Source organism: Lepisosteus oculatus, chromosome 19 (genome assembly GCF_040954835.1).
Source record: "Lepisosteus oculatus isolate fLepOcu1 chromosome 19, fLepOcu1.hap2, whole genome shotgun sequence".
Lineage (NCBI taxonomy): Eukaryota > Metazoa > Chordata > Actinopteri > Semionotiformes > Lepisosteidae > Lepisosteus > Lepisosteus oculatus.
Genome location: NC_090714.1, coordinates 14,923,206 through 14,948,424, shown reverse-complemented (window position 1 = coordinate 14,948,424; position 25,219 = coordinate 14,923,206). Strand labels below are relative to the sequence as shown.

The window sequence follows — 25,219 nt, the reverse complement described above, 5'->3', positions numbered from 1 at the left end:
TGCATTTCAAAATAAAGTTGAGTTGGGGGCTTGTTTATATCATAATGTCTGTGGCGACAGGTTGCAACACGATAGCGAACGGAAACATCAACAGCAGTCAGAAAGTCAGATGCACGTTTGAGTGTAGTGAGCAATGTTCACAGCCAGAGGGCACGATGTCGGGGTGATCTACAGAGGCGCACTCCGTTTAATGGGGAAACCATGCATTCGTAACTCCGGGAGCCTCGGTCAAACAACACAACGACGAAAATAAACCCATTTCCTACTTGCTTCCTTCTGTCTCTTTGATGGTGTGCAGTTTTGCTGTTCAACGGAGAACTAGCACAGGCTTATCGCATACCAAGTACTTCAGTATCTGTATTCACTGCATGTGATGACCGGGACTATTTGGCAGACGGCTGAATTACAGCTGAGCGCTTACAACAGACCTCCCCGCACACAAATCTCGGCGGAGACACGTGACAAAACCTGTGCGACTCCAGCCCGTTCTGTTATTGATCTCAGGATGAGCCCCCAATTAGAGCCGCCGCTCCTATTAAACACGAGGGGAGAGCACTGTAGCTCGGAGTGTCACAGATGTGCAGAGATGCACATGTCTTTTGTGGTCGCCGCTGCCGCGCTCCGTTGTGATTAATATACACCCATCATCCACACAGTTTAGCATGAAGCGCTCTCACCTGCTTTTACTTGCGGCGGTTCTGTCGGCTACAGTTCCTGCCACAGAGCAGGACGTGATCTCTGATGTCCTCAGCAGCCTGGACAGGGCGGCCGGTTTCTTTGAAAACGAGTTCAGAGACATCAACTTGGACGGGGTTGTGGGATATCGAATCCTCAGCGGTAAGTTCCGATTCCTTAAGTTTCACTCTGCGATAATTCAAAGTCAGTATCTTTTTGTGCATGTTGCTGGTCTAGGGGCTTTCCAGGGTTTACAATACAACAATAACCCAATTTGCGAAGTGTCACAAAGATATAGCTGGTCATGGCAAACGATGTGTTTCTTATTATTGCTGTACATACCTGTGATCTTTTATACATTTCCTTAGAAGAGTCTGCTTCGAAATATTTCTACGTGCAAGTAGTGTATATATAAAAAAACTACCAAGTACAAGACAAAAGAACCCATTGGTCGTCTTTTACACCCGATTGAATAACATTTAATAAAGCGATAATTAAAAAGGTAACCTAAAAACAATCTCAACTGTCAGCTCACAGCAACAGTGGCTGTCATGGCGCTAATTAAAATCAATTACTGTACAGGATGTGATATAGTATACAGCTCAGAATCATTTATGTGTTATTATGTTTTATGTTGTTATATTTTGAGGAGATAATTACACTTATTTTTTGGTTTAGTGAGATGAACTAGAAAAGGGAAGACGTCGCTTCTTGACGGTTGAAATGCAAACTGGGTTTTTTTACTCCGAAAATGTCTATAGAATTTCTTTTATATGGATTTCATTTGTCGCATAGAATACAATAAACCATGAGAAAACCGTAGACGCTGATCTGAGACAATCGGAACAAATGAAATCAAACAAATTAGTCTGTAAATCAATGCCGCTAAAACTGTGGAAGTAAGGGATTTGCTCTGCAGTCGCCCACCGAAAGCTGGAGAGAGCACATCTCAGGATGTTCCCTGGCCTTGGGAAAAAGAGCGTAAGAGAAGACAAAGAACCGTCTCTTAGAGTTTTCTGTCTTTTTCTTGTCACGTATGACATTTATCTGCAGGATCACAGAAGTGAATACACAGAAATGAGCATGACGTTTCATTCCGCGGGGGGAAAAGAGACAACTAACCGATTTGCGCTCTAGGACAACATTTAATGCCATTCAACAATTTGACAGCTTGTTTAGGAGAGGTGTAAAAATCAGCGACGCTGGAAACGTTCCCTTGCTCATGCTGGACCTCGACCTATGCAAAATCGACGTCAGAAAATTCTGTTTTGCATTTGGCAAATAAACAAAACGACCTTTCAACAGATGAGGAGGTCGCAAGCATGCGAGGACAATATAAACACTTCTTGCAGGTCAAGCATGCCTCCTGATCGTGCCTTTCTATGCTCAGCTTAGAACTGGAAGTCCGTTCAGAGAGGGTTGCGAATTTAGCTCAAGTGTTCCACAACGCTGAGAGCTACAGTCATTAATATTCCTCCCCATGATTTAATTATTAGAATGAGACATAACTGGTTGTCCTGCCACTCTCTGTGCACAGTGGAGCTGGCAGAGGCCCTCAAGAGATGGCAGGACACAGACCCAGGAAGCTCAGCTCACCTCTCCAGGGCACAGGGTCTGGCTAGAAGATTGAATGACATCATCGCCCAGGCGGTCACCGTGCTCCAGCACAGCGATCCGAAGTACTACAGAGGTAAAGCACGCTCCAGCGCTTTCACACTTTGTGTCCTCTTTTCATTGACACATGCTGTGGGAAGAATCAATCTGCCCTATTTGTCATTTCCAGTGCAGCCCCCTTTCTTGGAACAGGGCTGCAGGTGACGTTAAAAGGGTAAACCCGTGCTGTCGCCCAAACTCTGGTTTCCCATGGGGTTTACGTGGGCTCACTAGTAACAGCGACACCGCAAAAATAATGACTTCCTGAAGTAGAAGCTTTGCTTGACCGAGGGCTTCAGGATTGAGAAGGGTAGAGAGTCCAAAAGCTTTTCTGATCTTTGAATGACAAAAGCCAAACCAATATTGAATTCCTCTTAAAATGCACCTCAGACTGCTTTGCAAAATTAAAAATTCTGCTGGACTCTTTCCCCACCCCCCCCAGAGTTCGAGCCTATACTGGAAACCCGCTTCTGGACGGTGCCCGATGTGTGGAACACCTCCGACCCCACCCTGGCCTACGCCAAGCTCCGAGACATGGAGTGCTACGATGAGCAGCTCAGTGATAAGTGCATGACCCTGCTCCTAGGCACCTGGTATGGAGCCGATATCTGTGCCCGGCTGCGGCCGGGGGCCTGTCCTGTCTCGGCTGCAAGAGGACATTGGACAGCCCTGGTCAGAGTGAAGGGTAGTGGGGCTCAGTGAGTTCCTGGTAGAGGAAAGACGTGCATGAGCAAAGGTGGTACAAATGTGGGAAACCATAGCACAGCAAAGTACTGTAGGACTTCAACACAGAGGTATAATCACAATCACTGCATGGGGAAACAGATGGGGGAAAAAAACGCTCTGGAGATTAACACTGGTGAATTTTCAAAGCAGGTATTGTAAGGGTCAGTGGCACAAGTCTGCAGCAAAACTCATTTACTGTCGTTTACTCATTCAATGTCTCAAAATGCCGACTGCTATCAAAATGTGGGTTTAGAGGGACCTTCCATCTAAGAACCTTACTGGTTCATCCAGGGTTCCAGGCTTTGCAATAGATATTGTAAAAGAATTGGCAAGTTGAATAATGATAGTTGAAGTAGTATTAATTTCTTACACTTACGTAGCGCTGTTTCTGAACACTCCACTCAAAGCGCTTTACAGGTAATGGGGAATCTCCTCCACCACCACCAGTGTGCAGGCCCACCTGGACGATGCGACGGCAGCCATAGTGCGCCAGAATGCTCACTACAAGCCAGCTATTACTGGGGAGGAGAACAGAGTGATGAAGCCAGCTTAGAGATGGGGATCATTAGGAGGCCATGATTAGTAAAGGCCAGAGGGAAATGTGGCCAGGACACTGGAGTAAGACCCCTACTCTTTTCGAGAAACACTCGAGAAACTGAATGTTAGGACCTCAGTGTTAGGTCTCCTCTGAAGGATGGAGCCTTTTTTACAGTAGTGCCCCCATCACTATACTGGGGTTTTATGGCCACAAAGACAACATGGTGAGTGCTCCCTACGGTTCGACTGAATCGGAGGAGAAATCAGTATTTACCAACTAAGCTATTATGACAATGACTGAATGATAACTCTAGTCCCTGCATGTTCCTAAACTTACAGAACGTGCATAGAAACATCCCACAACAACAAACATAACAAGGCTCTTCTCACATAAAGCGGATTTCCTGAATGACGATATGGTGCTGAAGAGTTTCCAGTAGATGAGAAAGCTGGGCAATTTTTTATTGTTCTCTTTTTAAAGGAAAGACAACGGAACACCTTGCATAGTGACAAAGTCCTGCAGGGAGACCATGACGAGATTCGGGTGTCCTCGTTACTCCCTGTCTCACCAGCTGCTGTACTTCATGATGGGGAGAATGGTAGGAGCACAGAGATATGAAACCACACGGCAGAGGTCTAGGGCCACTGTATGGCATGACGGAATGAACTGAGTGTAGCCTCTGAAATTGCGATAGCCTCTTTTTTTTTCTGTGCAAAGAAAAATAAAATAAAACAGCTTTAGAGAGCAAAAAGTAGTTTTTTTGCTGGTTTAAGGGATCTTGTTTGTGATTTGTCTTGGACTTACAGCAAGGGTGCTCTAACATCCTGCAAGGGGAGCACAGACAGGCTCGTGCCAACCTGACCATTCGTGACTACGAAAAAATCTTCTGCTCTAACATGATGAAGAGCAATGTGGAATTTGAAAAGGATGGCTATCCAAGCCAGACACGAGATATTTTTATTGAGAACAGTGAGTATCTAGTAATCTGGTCTTAGATTTTGTGTAACAGTATTTTCTACTTATGAATTACTTCCTTGTGGATGCAATGCTAAGGTTGGTGCTCATGGATAATATAATGCAGCTCACCTCTTGTGGCACGAGATACATGTCAAATCGTTATAGAGATCTTGGCAAGTGTTTAAGTAGTGAGAATCTAATATCTATCGATTTGCCCCTTGCTTTGTAGTAATGCTGTGTGGCCTGGCAGGCTTCTCAGATTTCTACAAATCTAGTTGGTTGCAGCACATTTTCTTTTGGCAAGACCCAGAAGAAGGCTGTTTTGGGAAAGATGGTAAGTTGCACACTTATGTAGTGATCAACTATGCACTATGAGTAACGGTTTCTCTCTGGTAGATGTTTAAATTTGTTAAAATGGCAATAGTAGATTTGGATGACCCGATGTTCACAAGGAAGAACTATTTCATCCAAACTTTTCAACCATCTTTTTGTGGCGGCACAGAGTGGGGCAGCTCACCCGAGCAGGAAAGCAACCTGCTGGAAACACTGCAGCTTCGCAAACGGGTGAAGAGGAGAGAAAAAACTCTGAAAGGTACAGAGAAAGGTGGAAGATGTTATATAATACTTCCATATATCTTATTATGCATTCATGAGGTGTCTTGTGCTGTGAATCAGATCTGAGACTGATCTGATTAGTTAACCAGTACTAGTGTAATTAATAATAATTAGGTTGGTATTAATCTTATCTAAAGTGACTTGCAAATGTACCCATTTACACTGCTGTGCATGTTCCTGAAGCAGGCTGTGTGAAGCACATTAGAGCTGGGGCACCCAATCAGGACCCCCTTGTTTTTGTTCTAATCAAGCTCTCTGTTACACAACGGATCCCTTCATTTACTTCATATTAGACTTTATGTGAACCGTTTTCAACTATTAATAATTATGAAGAGGTTTGCCCTTTAACTATAGCATTCCATATGTAAAATAAAATCCCCTGCTTCTAAGTAGAGAGAAAAAGAAAACATTTTAAATCAAGCTGAATGTTGGTAAAAATACAGCTTCAGTTAGGCAATTAACGTACAGTGGGAATGAAAACCAGGACTGGTGCTCCAGGACTAGGACTGGCAGCCTCTGCCTTAGGGCTCAAGGTATATGATGTCTAAACCCACCACCTCCTATTTACGAGTACAGAGCCCTGACCACTACTCCAGACTAGAGCCTGTACTGCAAGCTCACATTAACGGTGCGTGTTTTCACAGATGGGTGTTCAAGCCACATGACGGGAGTTGCAGTGAGCACACTGGGCGGGTATCTGAACTACTACCTAACAGAGCAGGACATCACAAAGAGGCCGCTGACGTAGGCTTCCACATCCCCCATCTTCAATGTTTTTCTTGACACAGGAGTCGTCACCTGCTTTTCTGAATGTTCTAGATCAATGTTGTTTTGTTTTTAGACACTTGGGATCATTAGTAATCAGGATCTTGAATAGTTATAAAATAAATAACACCTAGGTCACGCATTCAAAAAAAAAATGCAGTCCACTTTCCTACTTGTATGCAACACTTGTACCAGAGGTATTAGCAGACTATGTTCAATGCAGATGTTTTTTTAAGCATTTCCTGCAGTAAAAATGCTTAGAAAACAGCAGAAATGTAACATCATGATTTGTTCTCAGTACAAATCAATAGTAACGTCATTTTCAACATTCTTGGCAGTGCGAAAAAGTTGAGTATTTGTGCTCTTAATGTCTGAAGAAATGTGAAAAAACAGCTGCTGATTTCATCCTCTGATATTAATGCAAATAAACCTGTACAGCTGTCAGATATCCAGTCCTCTTTTATTACTATAAAAAATAAACATTACAGTCCAGTGAAACATCCATTGCAATTTGTACACACACTGAAAACTTAGTGAGACTAAAACAAAACTTTTTTACAAAGAAACAATATAAAGTGTTCATTTTTCACTCGTAACAAAATATAAAAACACATTTAACAGTGTTGCTTTTACTCTATGGGTTTCTCTGTACACTCTGTACCACTTTAAATGATGTATGATTACAGGAGACTAAAAGCACACTGGCAACTGTAAAATGTTAAAGTTAAAAGTTCGAGTCAGTGTTTGTTTTTAGCTTGTCTTGACAAAAAAGTGAATTATAGAAAAGTGCAAATATCTCTCATTTTCCAAGAGCTGAATATGTTATACGCCAAACAGGGCAATCCAACTTATTACCACTGATATATACTTCTATATAGTACATAATCTGTTGTGCGTGTTCTCTTTTTACAGAGACCACTGTGTATTTTATAGGGATATATGTAAAAGAAGATAAAGTATTGATTACCCTACTGGTTCCACCCAATAATTTCATAGATCAATGCTTTCAGCAAGCGAGCCTCGTATGTGACTGTATTCTTTCCAATGTGCATTCGGTCCTCCTCCAGAGGTTGCTCAATGAGGGCTGGTACATTCTTCCCATAAACTGAAAAAGGGAAAAAAATAATGACTCCCTCTGTGAGCAATAGGTCTGCAAGCTAATTAGCAATCAGCAGCTGTACTACAATTCGAGCTGTGCACAACAGTGCAATCATATTAGTATGACCAAGACATTTATAGTACAACAGTCAAGCTACATTAAAATTCAACAAAGCAATTTAGCAATGAATATAATGTTAACTTTCCTGGAACAAATGAAGAGACAGAACATTAACTACAGCAAGAAATTATTCACTGGTAAGTGCAAACTTGAACAGCAGTACCATAATCATTTCCAGAAACGTTTAATGTTAAATATCTTCAGTATTTCTACTTGCCACATTTAACATCAAAAATACTGGACAGATTTTAGAACACCAGAGGAAATTCAGCTTCTGAAGTCGTTAAAAAACACACGTGTCTGGAGTTAAAATTCACCATAAGCGCATATGAAAAAAATACCCAACATTGTAATGAAACATGAAATTAAGTTGTTTTGCATTTAAGCTTTGCTAATTAACAAAGCAAAAGAAACCATATTATCTGTGTTAATGAGCCAGATCAAATCAATTGCACTGTACCACTTTATTTTAAGAATCCAATTAACATCCAATTTCCTTTTATAATCAGAAAGCCAAAGGATCTTTATTTGAAAATGGGAACCCCATCATCTTGATGGACCACTTACCCTCACAGTGCTCCAGAAACTGGATGCATTCTTGTATGACACTATCTCTTAGCATGATCATGTGCTTTGACATGTTTTCTAAGAGGGAGAGGAAGCACCTCTTAGCATAGTACCATGTGTCTGTCCCAAGCTGCAGGTGAAAAGACATTCTTAATTAGCTACAGGCTGGTTTACTATTACAATCAATATGGTATCCAGGGAAACAAGACAAACGATTTTGTAAAACCATTTGTTCCTAATATAAATTTATGACAAAAAAACACATTTGGTACTACTGCTTTTCGACGCAGATTATACAGTTTTAATATCAATATAAAAAGTTTCATAATTTATATTTTTTCCTTCCATCTGGGATCCTTCGCTCATTGCTTAAAATGCTTAACACTCATGTTCTCCCATAGCTCACTGATATTCTCAGAGGGAGGAAAAAGCAGAAAACAAAAACAAACCGCTTTTTAATTGACAGTGGGCAAAAATGACTTTCCAGCTGGTTGGAGCTGCAAATATCCCACTGGGAAACCTGAATACACCAGTTATTGTGCAATAAAAATGAAATGATGTTGCTAGTTATGTGCAAAACAGGAACTATGACTAAGAGGCTGCAAAAAATAAAGCAAATGGCTATTGATTGGCAGTTAAGATCCATGAAAACCACACATAGCCTTTAAATATCCAAGTTGTAATTAATTTCCAAACAATCATTTACAATCATTAATTATATGATTATATTTTATATTCATGCCCTTCTTGTAGCTTAAATGTGAAAATAACATCTCTAGAAAAACCCATAACATTCAGAGTTAGAGTCTGGGTTATTCTGTGATCTGAGGGGGTCAGGGAAAGTTCAATGGCTCTTCACTATGAAGAAAGTGACATGAGATAAGATGAGACAGATTATCACTGTTCCCAAAATCATCCTTCCACTCCTCGGCCATCAGTGCTTCTGCATTGAACACACATGTCGATGGGAATCGCATTGTTTTGTTACATTTAACTGATTTGTTGACTCAATCAATTGTTGCAAAAGGAAAGGCAGCATTTTGTGACAAAAACAGTCAAGCCAGATAGAATAAACTGAGGTATCCTATGAGGTATGACTGAGTATTACAAAGAACTTTCAGATGATGATGAATTATATATATATTATATTACACTTGATATGAGCGCTAAGTATTTTTTTCATACAGTACGTGTCACGTAAGAGGATAAACTAAAAAGATGGTACATAAGACTGGACCATTGCCTGGAAGATAAAGGCAATGATAATTTCTATTTAACAATGTAATTTCTCATTATACCAGGGCCAGAAACAAGTCTTTTCAATGATCCTTCATTATCTGGAAGCATTTGGAAATTAATCTGGGGCACTTTGTACATCTGCAGTTTTACACACATTGCATCGTGACTGTCTCAATCAAGAGAATTTCTTGGAACAGCAAAAAAGAAATATTTCAACAACACAGGCCAAGGCTGTCAGAATGTCTTACCTTTTTGTTGTAGGGCTCTAAGCTCTTGATCACGCGAGAAATACCAAAATCGTAATTACCTTTGGCACAGTACAGGGTTCTGCGGGAGCAGGAATTCAAATAATGGAATGGTATTTATGCAACACTTAGTAATGGAAATCTCAACTAAAGACCAAACTCTAACACCTATCCCTTCTGTAAAAGCTCAGATTTACAGTATACACCCCATAAAACCTATATGTTTAATTTTAGCAGCAAATTCTGTAAATGATTGCTTCTTAAAAAAAATAATTACAAAACAAAAAATAATGAAGGAATAAAACATTGGATGTATAAAGTCAGCCTTTAAATTATCTGCTATCAAAGTCAGTTTTAAAAGAGAACAGAATACCCACACAGAAAGCAAAGCTCACCCTATCACAAGGTTAACAATGCACAGATGATAGATTTTCTTCTCTGGATCGTCGTAGGATACCTGCTCTTCTTCTTTCTCAATCTTTCTCATGAGCTCCTCAGCCTTTGAAAAAAGTGTTTGTGTCAGATCATAAGAAGAACATATTCACCCTATTGTAGTGGCTACATCAGCCACATTAGCTACATGATGTAGCTCTTTCCTTTCACCTTTTTATTTCATGTTCCTTTAACTGTACTCACAGATTTTATGTATTTTTTAAATCAGATGCTGCACTTCAATAGACTATAAATGTAGTTTAAGCATTAAAGACTAAATTTGACTAGACATCAAAACAATCAACAACTTATTGTTTCAGATTTAAAGTTTTATTAATTAATAACCTTAGAAGTGACTAAAACATCAGAATTATAAAGATGATTTTTAATGTAAATTTGATGGTTACGCATTACTGTGTACATTTTACTTTCACTGTGGTTTGAAATGCACTTATCAATGCTGATTGTTTTTAATTCCAAAATATAAAAATAGCATTGCAGTTCTATTTGGAGGAATTTAAGAAAAGTAAGTTTTTCAGTACACCTCCAGTACAGTGCCTACAATGTTTTAAATAATTAAAAAACATTTTAGTACAGGACCGTACCTCCTCATTCTGGCTGGTCATGATGTAGGACACGCAGAGATTGGCTAGGACGATAGCACTTACATTGAGGATCTACAGAGGAAAAAAAAACCTTAACTAACAATACAAATGGTTGACAGTAAAAATAATAATCACAAGAAAAGAATGCTTAGTTTGTTAGAATATGTTGACTGTATGAAAAATCACACAACCACAAGACAATGTTCAGTGTCCATGCATGGAGATCACACGCAAGTCATGTTGAAATACGCAGACCGACGCAAATCAAACACCTCACTTCACCAGTGCATTTTACCGAAGTTTTTCTCTTGCAAGGACATTCTTGAATGTTACACTGCTCCAGCTGAAGCAAACAGAAGAGCAGAAGAGACTTTGAACCAGGGTTCTCTGGACTGAAAAAGTTAGGAGCTGACCGGTGGAGCAGAGATCTAATTTAGTAGCATCCAAAGGTACAGGTGAGCAGAGAGTTTGTAATACAGCAGACAGCTAATATTTTATAATGACTCACAGGAAAATGCTACAAGGCAAGAGTCACACCACAAGATGAATACTGAACAAAGTCTATTGGTGATCTTGACATGGAAGTATTCTATTCTCTCAATGATAATGATATTCTGAGAATTTTTTTCTTTAACACTGGTAGGATGCACATTATTATTGCTGAAATTTACTAAAGGAGTCTACCATCTCACTGTGATTGTTCCGTTACATATATTCACCAAGTATGACATTTTTAATAATGCACAACACAGAAAGTAGCTCTTCTGCTGAAGAGCTGGAGTGAGAATAAGGGGTATTTACAGAATAGTGTTTTTACTATAATATTTACTTTTTATACAGTAAATACAAATCCGTGATGTTCAACCAGACACGGAATATCAAATAATGATGAAAACATGCACCATTCTTTAAAAACAAGTGTTTTAAGATCATTAGAACGCCTGTTATGGAAGGGCCCGGACTGTTAGTTTAGACAGCGCTCCTGCAGAATCAGTACACTTACGTTGTCATAGTGCTTTTTAACAATCGGCTCATAGAACCCAATTGCCTCTTTGTATTTGCTCTCCTGCATGAAGAGGACATGAGCCACATTCAGTTTCCACACATCGTGCTCATTGCAGAACTCCACGGATTTGCGGAAGATCTTTTCCACCATGTGATAGTTCTCCAGGTTCCAGTAAATTTTGGCCTGAGCCATCAGCACTGGAATGTACCTACGTCACACAAACACAGAGATCTGTAAATGAGTAAATAATGGAACTTACAGTAAGTCACTCAAAAAACTGGAAACTTACCAGCTTTACAGCTCATCCCATTCATTGCAGTATGGACTGATAATGCCTCTTTCACAGGCATTAAATGGCCCATTCAGATGGGGTATAATACCAGCAGGACATGTTGCTCACCTCTCAAGAGCCTCATCGTATTCACTGACAGCCTTTTTCACGGCCTCATCTTCACGGCTATGTCTTGCTTCTTGCACCTTAACAAAAGTACAAAACAGGCAATCTATTAAGGACACACTGCCAGCACTGCCAGCACAAACTCCAAACATATCCCTTGATCTATGCTTCCTGCATCTTCCTAATGAAGCTGCCAGGTACTGGGATCAGTTATCACAGTTAGCAGGTGGGTCAAACATCTTTAGGGTGTAAAACAACATAGTATGAACAGGAACTAGTAAAATCACTGGCAGCCTACATCAAAAGCTTCAGGGAATAAAACACTCCTGCTATAGGTGTCACAAAATAAATAGCTATTCGGAATTAACTCCTTTTGAATATAAAGTATATAAGCTACAGGTTGTTGTTAACACTTTATTTTTTCCTTAAGAGAAATCAAGATACAGTTGAGAAAACAACGACTTTGCTGAGATGTTGCATCTCAGAAATAAGCACTCATAAAGAAAAAGCTTGAAGCTCTACTCTGTAACAAAGAGAGCTGGCTTTTATTAAGGGAAGAGTCACATATTTCATTCAGTTTATAAGGTCAGTGGACAGGGAACTTGTCAAGGAGTCTGTAACGTAAGCCTTGTGGATACAGGTTTAGTGATTAGTCCGTTACAATGTATGGCAAAAACTGCGGTAGGAGAAGAAAGATTTTACCTGCTTGGTCAGTTTGCGTAGCTGCTCAGTTAGCTTCCCTGCAACTTCATCAAACTTTCGAAAAGCCTTGAATATCGACAGAAGGAGCAAGTTTTGAAAACTTGTATGCACTCTGGTGAACTGCAGTGTATTTGACAGGGTTGTGTATTTAAGTTCGAATACATTCTTAAATTATCAAACAAATAGTGAAAGTCACACCTACACTACTGTCAAATCAATTTTATTTATAAAACAACATTTCATGCCTTCAAGGTGATGTGGAAGATGAAAAGGAAACATGACAATAACAAGATTAAAAATAAATAAAAAGAAAAATAAAATTCAAAAAAGGCTGCAATTTTTAAAAAGATTCCGAATAAAAGTACATTGTAGCTGAGTGTTAAAATGAAGTACAGAGGGTCTAAGATTGTAGGCTTATCAAAATATTCAGGGGAAAAAGAAGCAAATAACAAATAACATTAGAGGAAAAATAAGAAGTCTCACCTCCTCTGGCGCAGTCTGACATGTTATCATGGCATCTAGAAACTCATACAAATACTGCAACAAAATAGACACAATGTTAGTTTTCTTGGTTTCTTTTGGGGTTAAATCAAAAAAGTATTTCAAATGTACTCATTTACAAATGAGTAATTTTGAAATAGTTATCATTTTGTACTCAGTAATTGTCCTCCTATGGGTGAGAGGCATGTGTCGTTTCTATTATCTCTTAACTGCACAATGCAGTAAGGGAAGAAGAGTAAAAAGCTCTTACCATATGAGTCCTCGCTTATCTTCCATTAGGAGTGGGCACTAAAAGCTACTTCTCCCTTCTGAATGGCTTCTTCACTAATAATAATGTGCAGCTTCTATACAGAAATGCCTTATGCAACAAAGATGATGTTTTAAAGAGTGCATACCTCTCCTTCTGTAGCTCTCACATTTTCCTGCAATGAACGGCAATATTTAACGTAGCTTCAAACGTATATATACGTTTTCAAAAATAGCTTTATCCTCCTTATTATAAATGAGCTATTTTTATGGAAGGAACTTCAAAACACACTTCAAGGTTCAGGGCAGGAAAGTATTATGCTTAATCAAAAAATATATTTGAATGCCATGAACACACTATATATCTTCTAAATAGCATTATATATATTTTAGGTTATACATCTCATATATTTTTTTAGAACTCAACTAAACCTGTCCAGAATTGGCTTTTGTTTTTCACAGATTTGTATTGATTTCCATTACAGCAGTCGCCTGCTTTATAGAAAGCCTATTACGAACGAACAAAGTACATTACAGCCTGAAAGCCTGAAGGTATATTATTTATTCTGCTACTGTGGTGCAGCAACAGACGAATGATCCATATTGATGGCGCTGCAGAAGTTTGGGACAGAAAAAAGGAAGTAAAAAAAACTACTGTTTTACTGGGCATTAATTCTGATTCTGGCCACATAAAAAGCTACCATTGGAGCAGGTAATTATGAACAGCTTATAGATACGATCTGTCTGATCAGATAACACTTGAGGTGTTGCCACAAAAATAGACAGAGATGCCAAGACACGTTCATTTTAAACTCCTATATAAGCATTTTTTTTATTTAGAAGTACTTTAGCTTCTGCAGTCATGTAATGATTAATTTGTTCTAAAAAATATGCCTGTAAGCATCATAAGTTCTCTGGAGTGAAAGTGCACTACTGCTGCTATAGACTAGCAATCAGAGACTTTTAAGCATGCTAATCTCTAAAAAACAAACAAATATCTAACGACAAAATAAACACATAATGGTTATAGGCATTTACAGATTTAAATAATGCAGATGTTAAGAAGAAAATGAAGCATCTGCTAAGATTTTTTTCTCTCAGATTTTAAATCCCCATTAGATAGACAACACATTTACATTTGGCTGCTAGGTTAAATTAAGAACATGAACACAAGTAAAGGTTTGTTCCATGCTGAAAAGAGAAGAAAAGAAACACAACGTTTTGGCTTGTTGTTTTAGCCATGCTACCAAAACCAAATTACAATACAAAAATCTCCACTTTTACTGTCTTTAGAAAAAAAGAAGAAAAGGCTAAAAAATACCTGTAATGCCGAAATAATGAAGGAAAAGCATCTTACCGGAGTGAGAAACTTGTACGTCAAATGAGCATTTTCAGCTAGAACGTCTGCAGCCAGGTCAAAATACTAAAAAAGTATCAAAGCAAAATATGAATTCCTTTAAATAAAAAATCACATTTACACTGAGCTATGGGCCAGCTGTTGCCTCACAGCTCTTGAATCTTGGGTTCAAATCTAAACAGGGGAGACTGAATGTTCTTTCATTGCCACATGGGGTATCAGTCATAGCTCATGGCCAGAGTTCACTATAAAAGAGCAGCCTGGATAATGAAATCACTGTGTTGCGTTTTTCCCCTTCTGGGAAACTCGCTCATAATCGTTAATCGGGACCACCACGGTAGCCTGCGCTTGAGCGCTGCCGATGGCTTGGACACAGGGACAAGTCTAAGCCAACTCACTTCGTATTTGCAGTAGAGAAGTAGGAGGTTTCCAAATGTCACCGGGGGGAAGGGGTTCTGCTGGAGGAGGAACGCCAGCTTCTCGAAGCCCTCCGTGGGCCTGGAGTCCATGTTCATAAGAGCTTGATTATGAAGAGTCACCGGGTCAAGCTCCTGCAACAAAGTGATTGAAGATTTTGAGTGCTAGAATTAAAGATGCTTGTACTGCAGAGTCCCACCCCCCCCAACAAAGTATGAAGGGACACAGAAACAAGCAAAAAACTTGCACAATATACACAGAATACAAGGATGTACTTGTACATCAAGACCAACATAACAGTGGGAGCTGGAGTCAGTAACGGATCAGCTTGTCAAATACGAAATTAAACATAATTTCCATGGTTGGCACTCTTTCCTATTACTGTAAACAGTTTTTAGAATTAGTAATTGTTTCTAACAATTGTTTCTAATTAGTTTGTTACATCATGTACTGTAAATCGCACAATTTACACAGTAAACTGCACAATCACACAATTCAGAAAACGTTTTACTTAAGGTCCCAATTTTGTTTCTATTTCTAGTGAATTCAATAATCGGCCACCAGGAGGCAGCAGTTAACTTAATGCACAAGCTGCAGTATTTAAAATCTGTGATTTCTGATAAACTAGGACCAATATATCTGCAAAAGTCTGAATGGGAGAAACAGGATCTGGAGTAGCTAGGGAACAAAAGGCAATTTATTTTAAGACAAATGAATGGCAGCACATTAAAAGATCTTTTCTCATAGTGTTCTACCTTCAAATGAATGACATAACCTGCAACACGGGATGGAGTGAAATGGGCATTTGAAACTATATTGCAACAAATGTCAAGGTAAATACAACCTATTCATAAGGCAACTATGTACCCTGCAGAGGTAATCACATAACAGTAATTCAATCATTCCCATGTAATGAGATGAACTTGCTTTATAGCTGTTGTGATTTAAAGTATAAGAGTGTCTACTAAAAACAAACGGTCATCCTTAGAGGTATTTATTTACATTTGCTCATGCTCATGAGTTACAAAATTTAATTTATTGCTAAGAGTTAACTTTACAGACAACAGAAGAACGTGGGTGTAGTCTTATGTAATTCTAAAAGCTCAATACAGATGAAAACCACTCTCTTTTAGAAGAGTTCGGATTTTTTAAATTTGCTTTTGTAATTTTTTTCTATCAACCTCTCACTCTATTCCCTTCAGCTGAATTTAAATATTGTAAAAACATGCGGGCAAGCCCTAAAGAAAGCAAATAAAAATTATTTCATATAATATAGTTCAAATTGTAAATTGTACAAATCACCAATAGGTTCTCATTTATATTACTTTGTACAATTCGGTCACCAAGTTACAAAAAAAAACATGCTGCACCTTTAGAATCAGTCCAGGCTCAAAGGAAAGTCCTACTCTGACAAGCTGAAAGAACTGAACTTTTTTAGTCCTGAACAGAGAAAACTATGAGTGCTCCGATTCAAGTATTCAAAATTCTTAAAAAAGTCAGCAGTGAAACACGAAGCTGTGGAAACTATGTGAAAGTGCATTTAAAATTCAGAGCAAGAGGCACTTTTTTATGCAAGGGTTGTGGGAAAATTGACCTACAGTACCAGGGCATCTTGTTAAAGCTGATATCATGACTTCTTTTAAAAAATGACTCATGAATTGCTCCGTTCAATTAGCAACTACCAAATGGGCAAGATGGGTGAAGTGAACTCCTTATCTTTATAAACATTCTTATACAAGTGATGACATTTTAATGAAAACAGAATTACAACATCTCTTCTCCACTTTTCACTAGAATGCAAACATTACAATGGCAGCCAAAACGATTCTAGCATCCTAGGAAGAAAACTTCATGGTACGACTCTTCTCTGAACCTCAAAATCAGATTCATTCTCAATACTGACCTATTAATCTTACTCACATTCATTTTAAAGCAGCAACAGACATTATTCTGTATTTTTATGACTTTTACAGATGTGACCTAAAAGGTCAGGATAACTGTAAAAACACATTTTCTGAAGGCAGGTTTGGAAATTAACCTGGAATGCCCTTTTGAAAGCAGACTGCTCATTTTTTTGCTGCTGCTAATGTGAGTTTTTTTTATCTGTCACAGTTCTTCCTAACTGTTTTTTTAATCAGAGCTCATAAAAGCCTTCCCTGCAAGATAAGAAGTTAAATGAAACAGTCTGGTGAGGAGTAATGTGTCTTTAAGGAAGTCAGTTGATTACATTTAGACATGTTCCTACATCCCTGTATCACTCCTCATCTTAACAGCAGGTTTGATCTGCCTTTCTGAATACACATGAGCCAAATTCAATGGTGGAAATAAGAGGCTCATTATTTAAAACTTTGTTGATGGGATTTTTACAATCTCCAAATGTGTCAAAAGGCGGAAGGACATTCACAACCTGACAAGGAAACAACAAAGAATACCTAGTTACAAAGAATGAGATAACCCCAAGGAGCAAATAAGTATTTTAAAAAACTCAAAACTCATTAAACAAGAACATGCTAGTCTGGAGTAATGTCACTATAAAGAAAAGCTTTTTAAGTGTTATTTTTTTCCTGATCAGGGTAAAGATGACTAGAACGATCTGAATTGTTGGAGTAAACCCACAGCTATACTATTAAGGTTGAGAACTGAATGCAGCCAAGTGTCTAAACAAAAAGCAGTGATGAGCATGACTGTGCTGATTCAGGTTAGTGCAACAAAATAATAATTGGGAGAGGTGCCAGTGGAAAAACATAAAAGTGCTTCATCAGCTGTTTCTTTTCTCTCTTTAACTTCTTTTATATCAACTGAAATCAACCAGGTGAGAGTGGAAAATTACCAAATGGCATGAACACAATTCTGTTGATAAAATTCCCGCCTGCACTTGCATACAATGTTGATCAAATACAATTTTCCTGTAGGGAAAAGAATCTCCTGTTAAACAACATAAGACTATCTGGATTTTAAATCCAAACTTGGACGAGACATTTCAATTTCTACAAATGTGGCAACGTTATTTAGCAGAGAGATGGGTGCACAACTCGTCTGCCTACCTCCTCCGATCGTGGGGGCATGTCAGTCAGGGCCTCCTGGGCAGCATCATCTGAAGCAATTGCAAATTTGAAAAAAGGTGTTAAAATACAGTGCGAGTCTGTAATCTCAAACAAATTAATCCATGCTTTATTTTCTGAAATAATGAATATATTGACCGTCGCATAACAATGTCCTTGGTATGTTGTTGTAAGTCAGCTTGCAAAACTGCTTATTAAGAATATCAGTAGACACCAATAAGAATTTCTTTCATTTGTGGTAGAATTTAGAGTACAGCTATAACGTTTCTGTCCCATTAAACAAAAGAAGAAACAGTGGCACGCACAAGCAAACAAGGATAATGCATTCAGTAGGCCTTTTATCAATCCGACCCTTGGTATTATTATATTTAATGAGAATTTATGAATGATAAAGATGAGTAAGAAAAGTTAACGTCATACATATTTCAGATTGGATTAATATCTGCAGTGAATGGCATTAATTTCAGTTTGGCTCATGGTGTGCCTTGCATGAAGGAAAATGAACAAAATGTCTGAATCAATGGGACAATAGCTACTTTTCTGAATTTTAAAGCATGTCTCCAAGGCTCTTATCTATCTTAGGTCATCTAGTTTTCTGAAGCTGAGACGAGTGATCTGAAGAATACAGAGAATTTTCAATTTCTTTTCCCTCCCTGTGGAAATCTGAAGAAGAAAAAAAAGACTACACTGGGAAACTTTAATTAAAGTTTAAGCTACCTGCTATTGACAGCTCCTTGTTGAGTTTATGGTTTTGTTTTACTTGTTTTATATTTTACAAGAGATTAAGCTGTTCATTTGGAAAATAAATATTTTAAAAAATAAAGGTCTAATCACAGGATATACATGAGCGCTTGGGCAGCAAAGATGATAAATTGACTTAGTTCAGAGATGTTATCAACAAGTCACAATATGAATTAAATAACTATAAGAGAGCACCGGCAGAAAACTTTAGATAAGATGTGTGGTGTGACAGTGATGGATCAAGAGGGTTTTCAGAATCAGCGCACTGTGACAGCAGTTAATGCATTTGGAAAGCAAAGGAAGCGTGGCGACCGTGGAGAGGAGGAAACCCTGACACCAGTACTGCGAACTTACGAGTACAAAGACAAGTTCAGAACATGGCAGAAGCAGGACAAGCACAAACATTGAGGCTTTGATTCAAATATACAGAGCATCAAAAGAAACACTGTCATTTATGCACGGATGTCTTTACAATAATAAAGTTTGGGCTTTTAGATATTGATTAAATGTTTTTGGCATCATTTTGATGAATTGGTCATTCGTGACTGACTGAGATGCACCTGAGTGGCTCTAACAGTTGCATGCGCACTAAATCGCCTCATTAATAAGAGAGAAGTAAGGGCACAGAAGACTCTATTAGTTATAAAGACATAGCCACAAGTAGAAGGTATTTCTTAAAGGGAAGGGGACTTTCAGCTGCCATGCTTCTGCATGTACTCTGTGAGCTGTCTGATGTACGTACAGTTTTTCAGCTGGTATTCAATGGCTGCCTTCAGATTGAACACCTCGATGAGCGCCGTTTCATGCAGCACGAGTGTATTGCCCACACTTCTCACGTCGATACCTTCCGTTGTCATGCCAACGCTAAGCTCTGAAAGCATCGGAAAGACCATACCATAAGCAACACTTACTTTTCAGGGAGGGTGGGGGAGAGAAAAGTTTTAAAAAAAAATAAAAACCTGCATTATCCATCGCAGTGTGATAACAGCTTTCAGGTATAGGGGTTTATAAAAGGAGCTGTTTTATAGGTTGCACCTTTTTCAACTGATTTTGTCTTGAGATGATCGGTGAAAAAAATAAGACTTATTTTTACCTGAAGCACTCAGTCATTGACATAGCATGCCACATTCCACACATGTTGATTCCTAAAATCATTGCTGCATGAATTGATTAATCCTAATAAAGGCATGGCTTTGTCTGGAATGTATTACAGTGCTGATTGGGGCGTTTCAGTGTTAACTGCTAGATTTTAGACTGATTGGTCTTGCCTAACATGTCTGCTAAGGCCCACTGATTCTGTAATCATTATTATTCACATTCAGGACTGATCAAATTAAAAACAATGCTGCAATGGTAATTTCAATTATTTAATCAGTGGCAAGTTGTATCTATCTTAATTCATATTGCTCGCAATTAGAACTAAAAATAATGACGCTGTAAATATTTTTAATAAAAAAAAACAAACTCCTGCACAGCACATAATGTACCCTAATCCAACAACAGGAAATCAAAACATATCCCTCGGAGAACTCCAATGTTCTACACATGACATGGAAAATTTTGCATTCTGACTTTCTGACTGATTGCTTCAAATATACATTTTTAAACTTCAGATGCATTACCATGCGTACAACCTGTTGTGTTTCCTTAGAGTATTGCCGCGCTAAGTCATTATGTTCAAAAGTGAAAACAAAACAGTAATTGGACGTATGTCTTCAGTTTGGGGCTGCCATGGTATGGGGCAATTCTTATCTCACTTCACAGTTAATAAAGGACATTGGGATTATTAATAGGGTATCATAGCCCCCCACAGAAAATAAACCAATCATACATTTTTGACCGTAAGGAACTAAAGTGAAAGCATGTTCCAATTAAAGTAACCTAGAATCACAATGGTATGTTACTTACCTGGGTGCTCCCTGATGCCACGCTCTATAATGTCTGCAATGTATTTCAACGCCGGGGCGTACTGCTTCATACTGTAGTAACAAAGTGCTATGTTGTACGATAGATCTGATGAATGAAAAAGGAATAGAAGAAGTAGGATTAAGGCAGTGGCCATGTCAATAATAGCTTAAAATCTAAGTCAGTACTTTAGGATTACATCACAGACCACATTGCTGAAGGTCATGAGGTTTGCACTCTGCAGCCAAACCCCAAAAAGCAGAATTAATACCCTGCATTTTGCAAGATCAACAGTAACTTTCAAATGACATACTTATATTTTATAGTTTTCATTGCTATAACCACTTGGGAAGTTTTGCATTTATCTTAGGCGCACTTGCAGAATAACTCTTTAGTGCTACGTTTAGAGCAGAAAGATCATATTTTAGGTGCTGAAAACTGTTGACAAGAAAAGTTCTGTTGAAAGTAGAAAATGATCATAGATCACCTGGTTGATAACCGATCACCTGCATTGCGTTTATGAACTTTTTGGAGGCTTGGTCATACTCCCCTTCCTTATAGAGTAAACAGCCAAGATTGACTTCATAGTCTGGGTCGCTGGAAGGCAGCTGCTCCACCAGGCTCTGAGAGATGAGGACATTATTTATTTTAGCCAAACAGCAAAAGGCCAAGCATGCCAGTCCTTAGTCAAAAACAGATTATATGGCTTTATACAAAACATCTTCACCTGTTTTAATTGTAGGAAAACAGAATACACAAAGAAGTACCATAAATATAAAGGGAGCTTTACTCCTACAAAACGTTTGCTTTGAGAAAGTACTTTGAGAGGTACCTTGAGAAAACAATAACTGACTTGTGCATTCAGAAAATCAAATGTTTAGAAATTCAACTTCCATCACTTCCTCAGTTACTGAATAATACCATAAAGTTCTGATAAAACTTTAAAATGACGTCAATTTTCCACACAGACTTAGATTGATTTACAGGATACCAGAGTTTCACAATCCTCTCCATCTGATGACCACAAATCCAACTGAGGCCTTAATTAATTAATCCTATTGAACCCCTAACTGAAGAAACTTCCTGTTCTTTTGACGTATTTCTGCACTGAGATCGCAGTTTCAGAAATAATCTCCTTTAGGTATATTATTTCCATTTCAACATCTGAAAATAATGAATAATGAATAAGCTTAATTAAGGACGATCAACTGGAATGAAAACCTGCGGACACTGGGGTTAGGGTTAGAACCTGAATCAGGTTTGGGAAACAGTGGTATGGATCAAATACGAAAGGTTTGTAATGTCTGCCAGAGTCCGACAGTAAATTTGGTCTTCTGATCCATCAAATTTGCAGATGTCTTCTCTTTAATTATTTTACCTTTGCACCAGATAAATCTTCTTCTCCATATTTGATAGCAGCTTGCAGCTTTAGCATCTGTTGGAAAACCAGAAAAAGTGTGATGTCTTTATCTGCTTTGCATAGCGTGATTACTCTTTAATTGGTTAAAACTTACAAAGATTCATGATTTACATGATCTGGACCACTTAACCACTTAGAAAAGAGGTAAATATGAATAGTCATTTCTTGTTTTGAGACAATTAACAATATTTGTATGGTTCTTCTTACAAAAAATCTGAAACTCTTCTTTATCGCTGTCTCCCACTGGTATCTCTTTACCTTAATCTGATTCCCTGGGCTGTCCAGCAGGAATGTGGCTTTCATGGCCTCTGGGAAGGCACAGGCCTTGTAGAGGGACTGGGCGTAGTACAGCTTGTATTCCTCCACTTCAGGGTGGAGCTGGGTCAGTTGCTCATAACATTCGGCGGCATTGGTGAAGTCTTGAATACGATAGTAGCAATAGCCCAAGAGAGACAGGGCTGCTCTGGACTGAGAGGGAGATAGGGAGAGAAAGGAGTAAATAATACAGCTACTACAACACTGAAATAAAAGAGCTCCCTGTGACAATTTTCTTAACAGCTTGCTGAGATAATCCACTATAAATGCAATGACAGGCTTATGTCTGAGAAGCTGAGGCCCTATCCATTGAGATGTCAATCTTAGAGAAAGACAGCTCTTCCAATCTGCTATCATTTTAGATCTTATATTCTTGAAATAACTCAATTCAAGTTAACCTAGGAAAAATACCGTGCCACAGACACTAAAGATAAAGCCTAAATGTCTACCAAATAAGTACATCCAACTTTAGACATAATGGCTGACTGGCTCCAGACCTAACCTACGTGGTTAGACTGAAAATACTTGGTAAGCAGACATTAGGAAATATGGCAGGCCAAATCCGAAATAACAACAACTTTAAAAGCCAATCTACTGGTGCAGAAGAGCGGTTTTGGCGAGGCAAGAAAACAAGGAAAAAAGTTTATGTTGGAATATAAAACAGATTGCACAGTACCCAGTGATCGATCTTAAGTCATGGGACTCGAGAGAATCAACAGATATGTTTGTGATACTTGGAAAAGCCACTAAATGTTTAATAAAAGATGTCATTTTCTGAGGCTGACACTTCAGAAGTTCAAACTACTCCTTCAACTATTCCAACCAATACTCCTGTGGATTTCTGACTGCTTTTGAAAACCGGTTTCCACAAAGTTAACTATGTTATTTTTCAAGACCAGGGACTTCCGTGCTTTAGGAGGGTTCACGTGAGGGTGCAAATCATTGATGACATAAACGAAATGCCTTGGATACCATATGAAATTGAAAAATTACATCTTAAATAAATGGGTAACAGGATTTCAAAGAGTTATAATTACATTACGATACTATTTGACAGTAGAAAAGAGTGAAAGTTATTTTATATGCACTGCAACATATATATCGGCAAGAAATGTGTCAATTTAAAGAACAAACGTGTTCAATGTGTTTTTAAAAATTGTTGAAATCCCCATAATGAGGTTCTTTTTGTTTTTTCCAATACAATTTCTGATTAAAATGGAAAAGGGAGTTCTTCAAGCTGCAGGACCCACAGACTGCAGGACCTCTGACCCAGGTGAATAAGCTTGGAGGTGATGAAGCTACAAGGTCTGTGTCTGAGAGTCCTAAGCAGGAACCAGCATGCTGCGGTTTTCCAAAGAGAGCTCTTTAAGGTTTACTTCTAAATGAAAGAGCTCTATACGCCTTTCTTGTTTTTCAAAAAATACAGATTTCATGTCCAAAAAAAAAGATTTGACCAGAAGAAAGAAAAATCACTGCAGTTTTACCTTATAATTTTCTCAGCAATGTAACAACAGAGGAAACATCACACGAGCTGCCCAAACTGGATATTTACTTACAAGAAACCAACACTTTAGAATAAACTGGACACAAAAGACACACTAGAGATTCATGATCTACAACAAAATCTTTAAAGATACCAGTGACTCTGCTTTCTTGCCTTACAGAGTCTTGCACACAGTTCAAGTGGAAACCGATGTAGATGCCAACATGACGATGATACTAATTTTAACAAAGTGCTTTAATTTTGAACTGCACTGCTGTGTGTGGGAAGGACAAAGTAAATATACTGTAAAATGAAGTCAGATACCATGCAATCACATATTGATAGGGGTTTAGCTTCACTGAGGTCATGCAGTTTACAGACCAATTTCTCTTCATAGAAGAGGTTTTAATTGTAACTATAGGAGTTTTAAGAGGATTACACAGAAAGACCCATATAGTAAAGAAGTTAATTTCATTCAACAACAATCCACCTTCATTTCTTCACAGAAAAGTATTCTGTCTTATGTCTGGGGGGAAAAAAAAGCTATAAGACTTAGCTAATTCCCTCAAACAGTGCAGATATTTGCTGGACTTTTCAGGGAATTAAATTTTTAAGGGATTCATTAGGGTTCTTTAACCTTCAGTAATGCGGTGTTATGGGACTTCCAAATTTGAAAAAAAAAGAGGTATTTGTTTGCATCAAAAACGTTTTCTTTCTGCATCGTCTGTGAAGGAATGAAAAGTCTACGGAAGGACCGAAAAAAGGGAACTAAGACAAGGATAAAAGTATACGTTACACTACATCTTACTTTAAGCTGTTTCTGCAGTTCATTACTTAGGATGTGGATAGCGTCTCCGTATCTCCCATCTCTAATCTGTGAAAACAACAATACTTCGTTTACACGATCCGTGGAGGTCAAGGGGCAAAAAATCCAAACTAGCCCCAGTTTCAGAAACCACAAACACGAATGACAGTCTCTTATAGCTACATATGTATCTTTCTCAGCCTTGTCATTCACCATATTACTATTCAAATCATACACTGTATCATCAGTGGTCATGATCGTAAAATAAAATGCGTCCTTGCACCTGGTAGCCATTTGAGCAAAAATAGAAGCAGAAGTATTATTTACACAAAGGATAATTGGATATTGCACTGTGCGATTTCGTTTCTGGAGTTAATTGGTGCTTTTTAGAAACTTACCATTTTGTAGATTGTGGCTGTATATTCGCCATCCTTAATCGGAGTCAGTGTCATATTTCCTTTAGCACGAGCTCAGAAAACGTACCTCGGGGTATTCGTTTTTTAATCTAAAAAAAAAACGTGATTAGGAACTGCCGTTTTTAATCATTCATCCTTTCCTAAAACCACATTTCTTTCTCAGACCGTTTGTGTATGTTTTTGCAGCAAGACACCGCTTGATGGACGTTT

The 25,219-nt window shown here is 38.3% G+C and overlaps 2 protein-coding genes across 8 annotated transcripts; one reads left to right on the top strand and one right to left on the bottom strand.

Annotated features, from left to right (window-relative positions):
• Positions 1–29: 29 nt before the first annotated feature.
• Positions 30–6,377, top strand: c19h16orf89 (chromosome 19 C16orf89 homolog). Of its 2 annotated transcripts, none has more exons than XM_015360440.2 (8): positions 30–837; positions 2,213–2,365; positions 2,771–2,921; positions 4,073–4,190; positions 4,399–4,561; positions 4,779–4,883; positions 5,052–5,141; positions 5,809–6,377. In XM_015360440.2, the coding sequence occupies exons 1-8, from the start codon at positions 663–665 to the stop codon at positions 5,910–5,912; spliced, it is 1,059 nt and encodes a 352-aa protein (XP_015215926.2). In that variant the 5' UTR covers positions 30–662; the 3' UTR covers positions 5,913–6,377. The 2 variants fall into 2 exon arrangements, with proteins under 2 accessions (XP_015215926.2, XP_015215924.2); XM_015360438.2 differs by having other exon boundaries at positions 2,771–3,026.
• ift70 (intraflagellar transport 70) lies at positions 6,371–25,219 on the bottom strand. Of its 6 annotated transcripts, none has more exons than XM_069181032.1 (21): positions 24,992–25,219; positions 24,597–24,662; positions 22,249–22,458; positions 21,949–22,008; positions 21,058–21,193; positions 20,574–20,678; positions 19,408–19,536; positions 17,907–17,956; positions 14,844–14,996; positions 14,446–14,511; positions 13,238–13,264; positions 12,825–12,878; positions 12,342–12,407; positions 11,643–11,719; positions 11,240–11,450; positions 10,532–10,579; positions 10,237–10,308; positions 9,595–9,698; positions 9,203–9,281; positions 7,716–7,845; positions 6,371–7,034 (listed from the first exon to the last, which is right to left on the bottom strand). In XM_069181032.1, the coding sequence occupies exons 1-21, from the start codon at positions 25,043–25,045 to the stop codon at positions 6,898–6,900; spliced, it is 2,034 nt and encodes a 677-aa protein (XP_069037133.1). In that variant the 5' UTR covers positions 25,046–25,219; the 3' UTR covers positions 6,371–6,897. The 6 variants fall into 6 exon arrangements, with proteins under 6 accessions (XP_069037133.1, XP_015215915.1, XP_015215918.1 ...); XM_015360429.2 differs by having other exon boundaries at positions 21,949–22,005; XM_015360432.2 differs by lacking the exon at positions 10,532–10,579.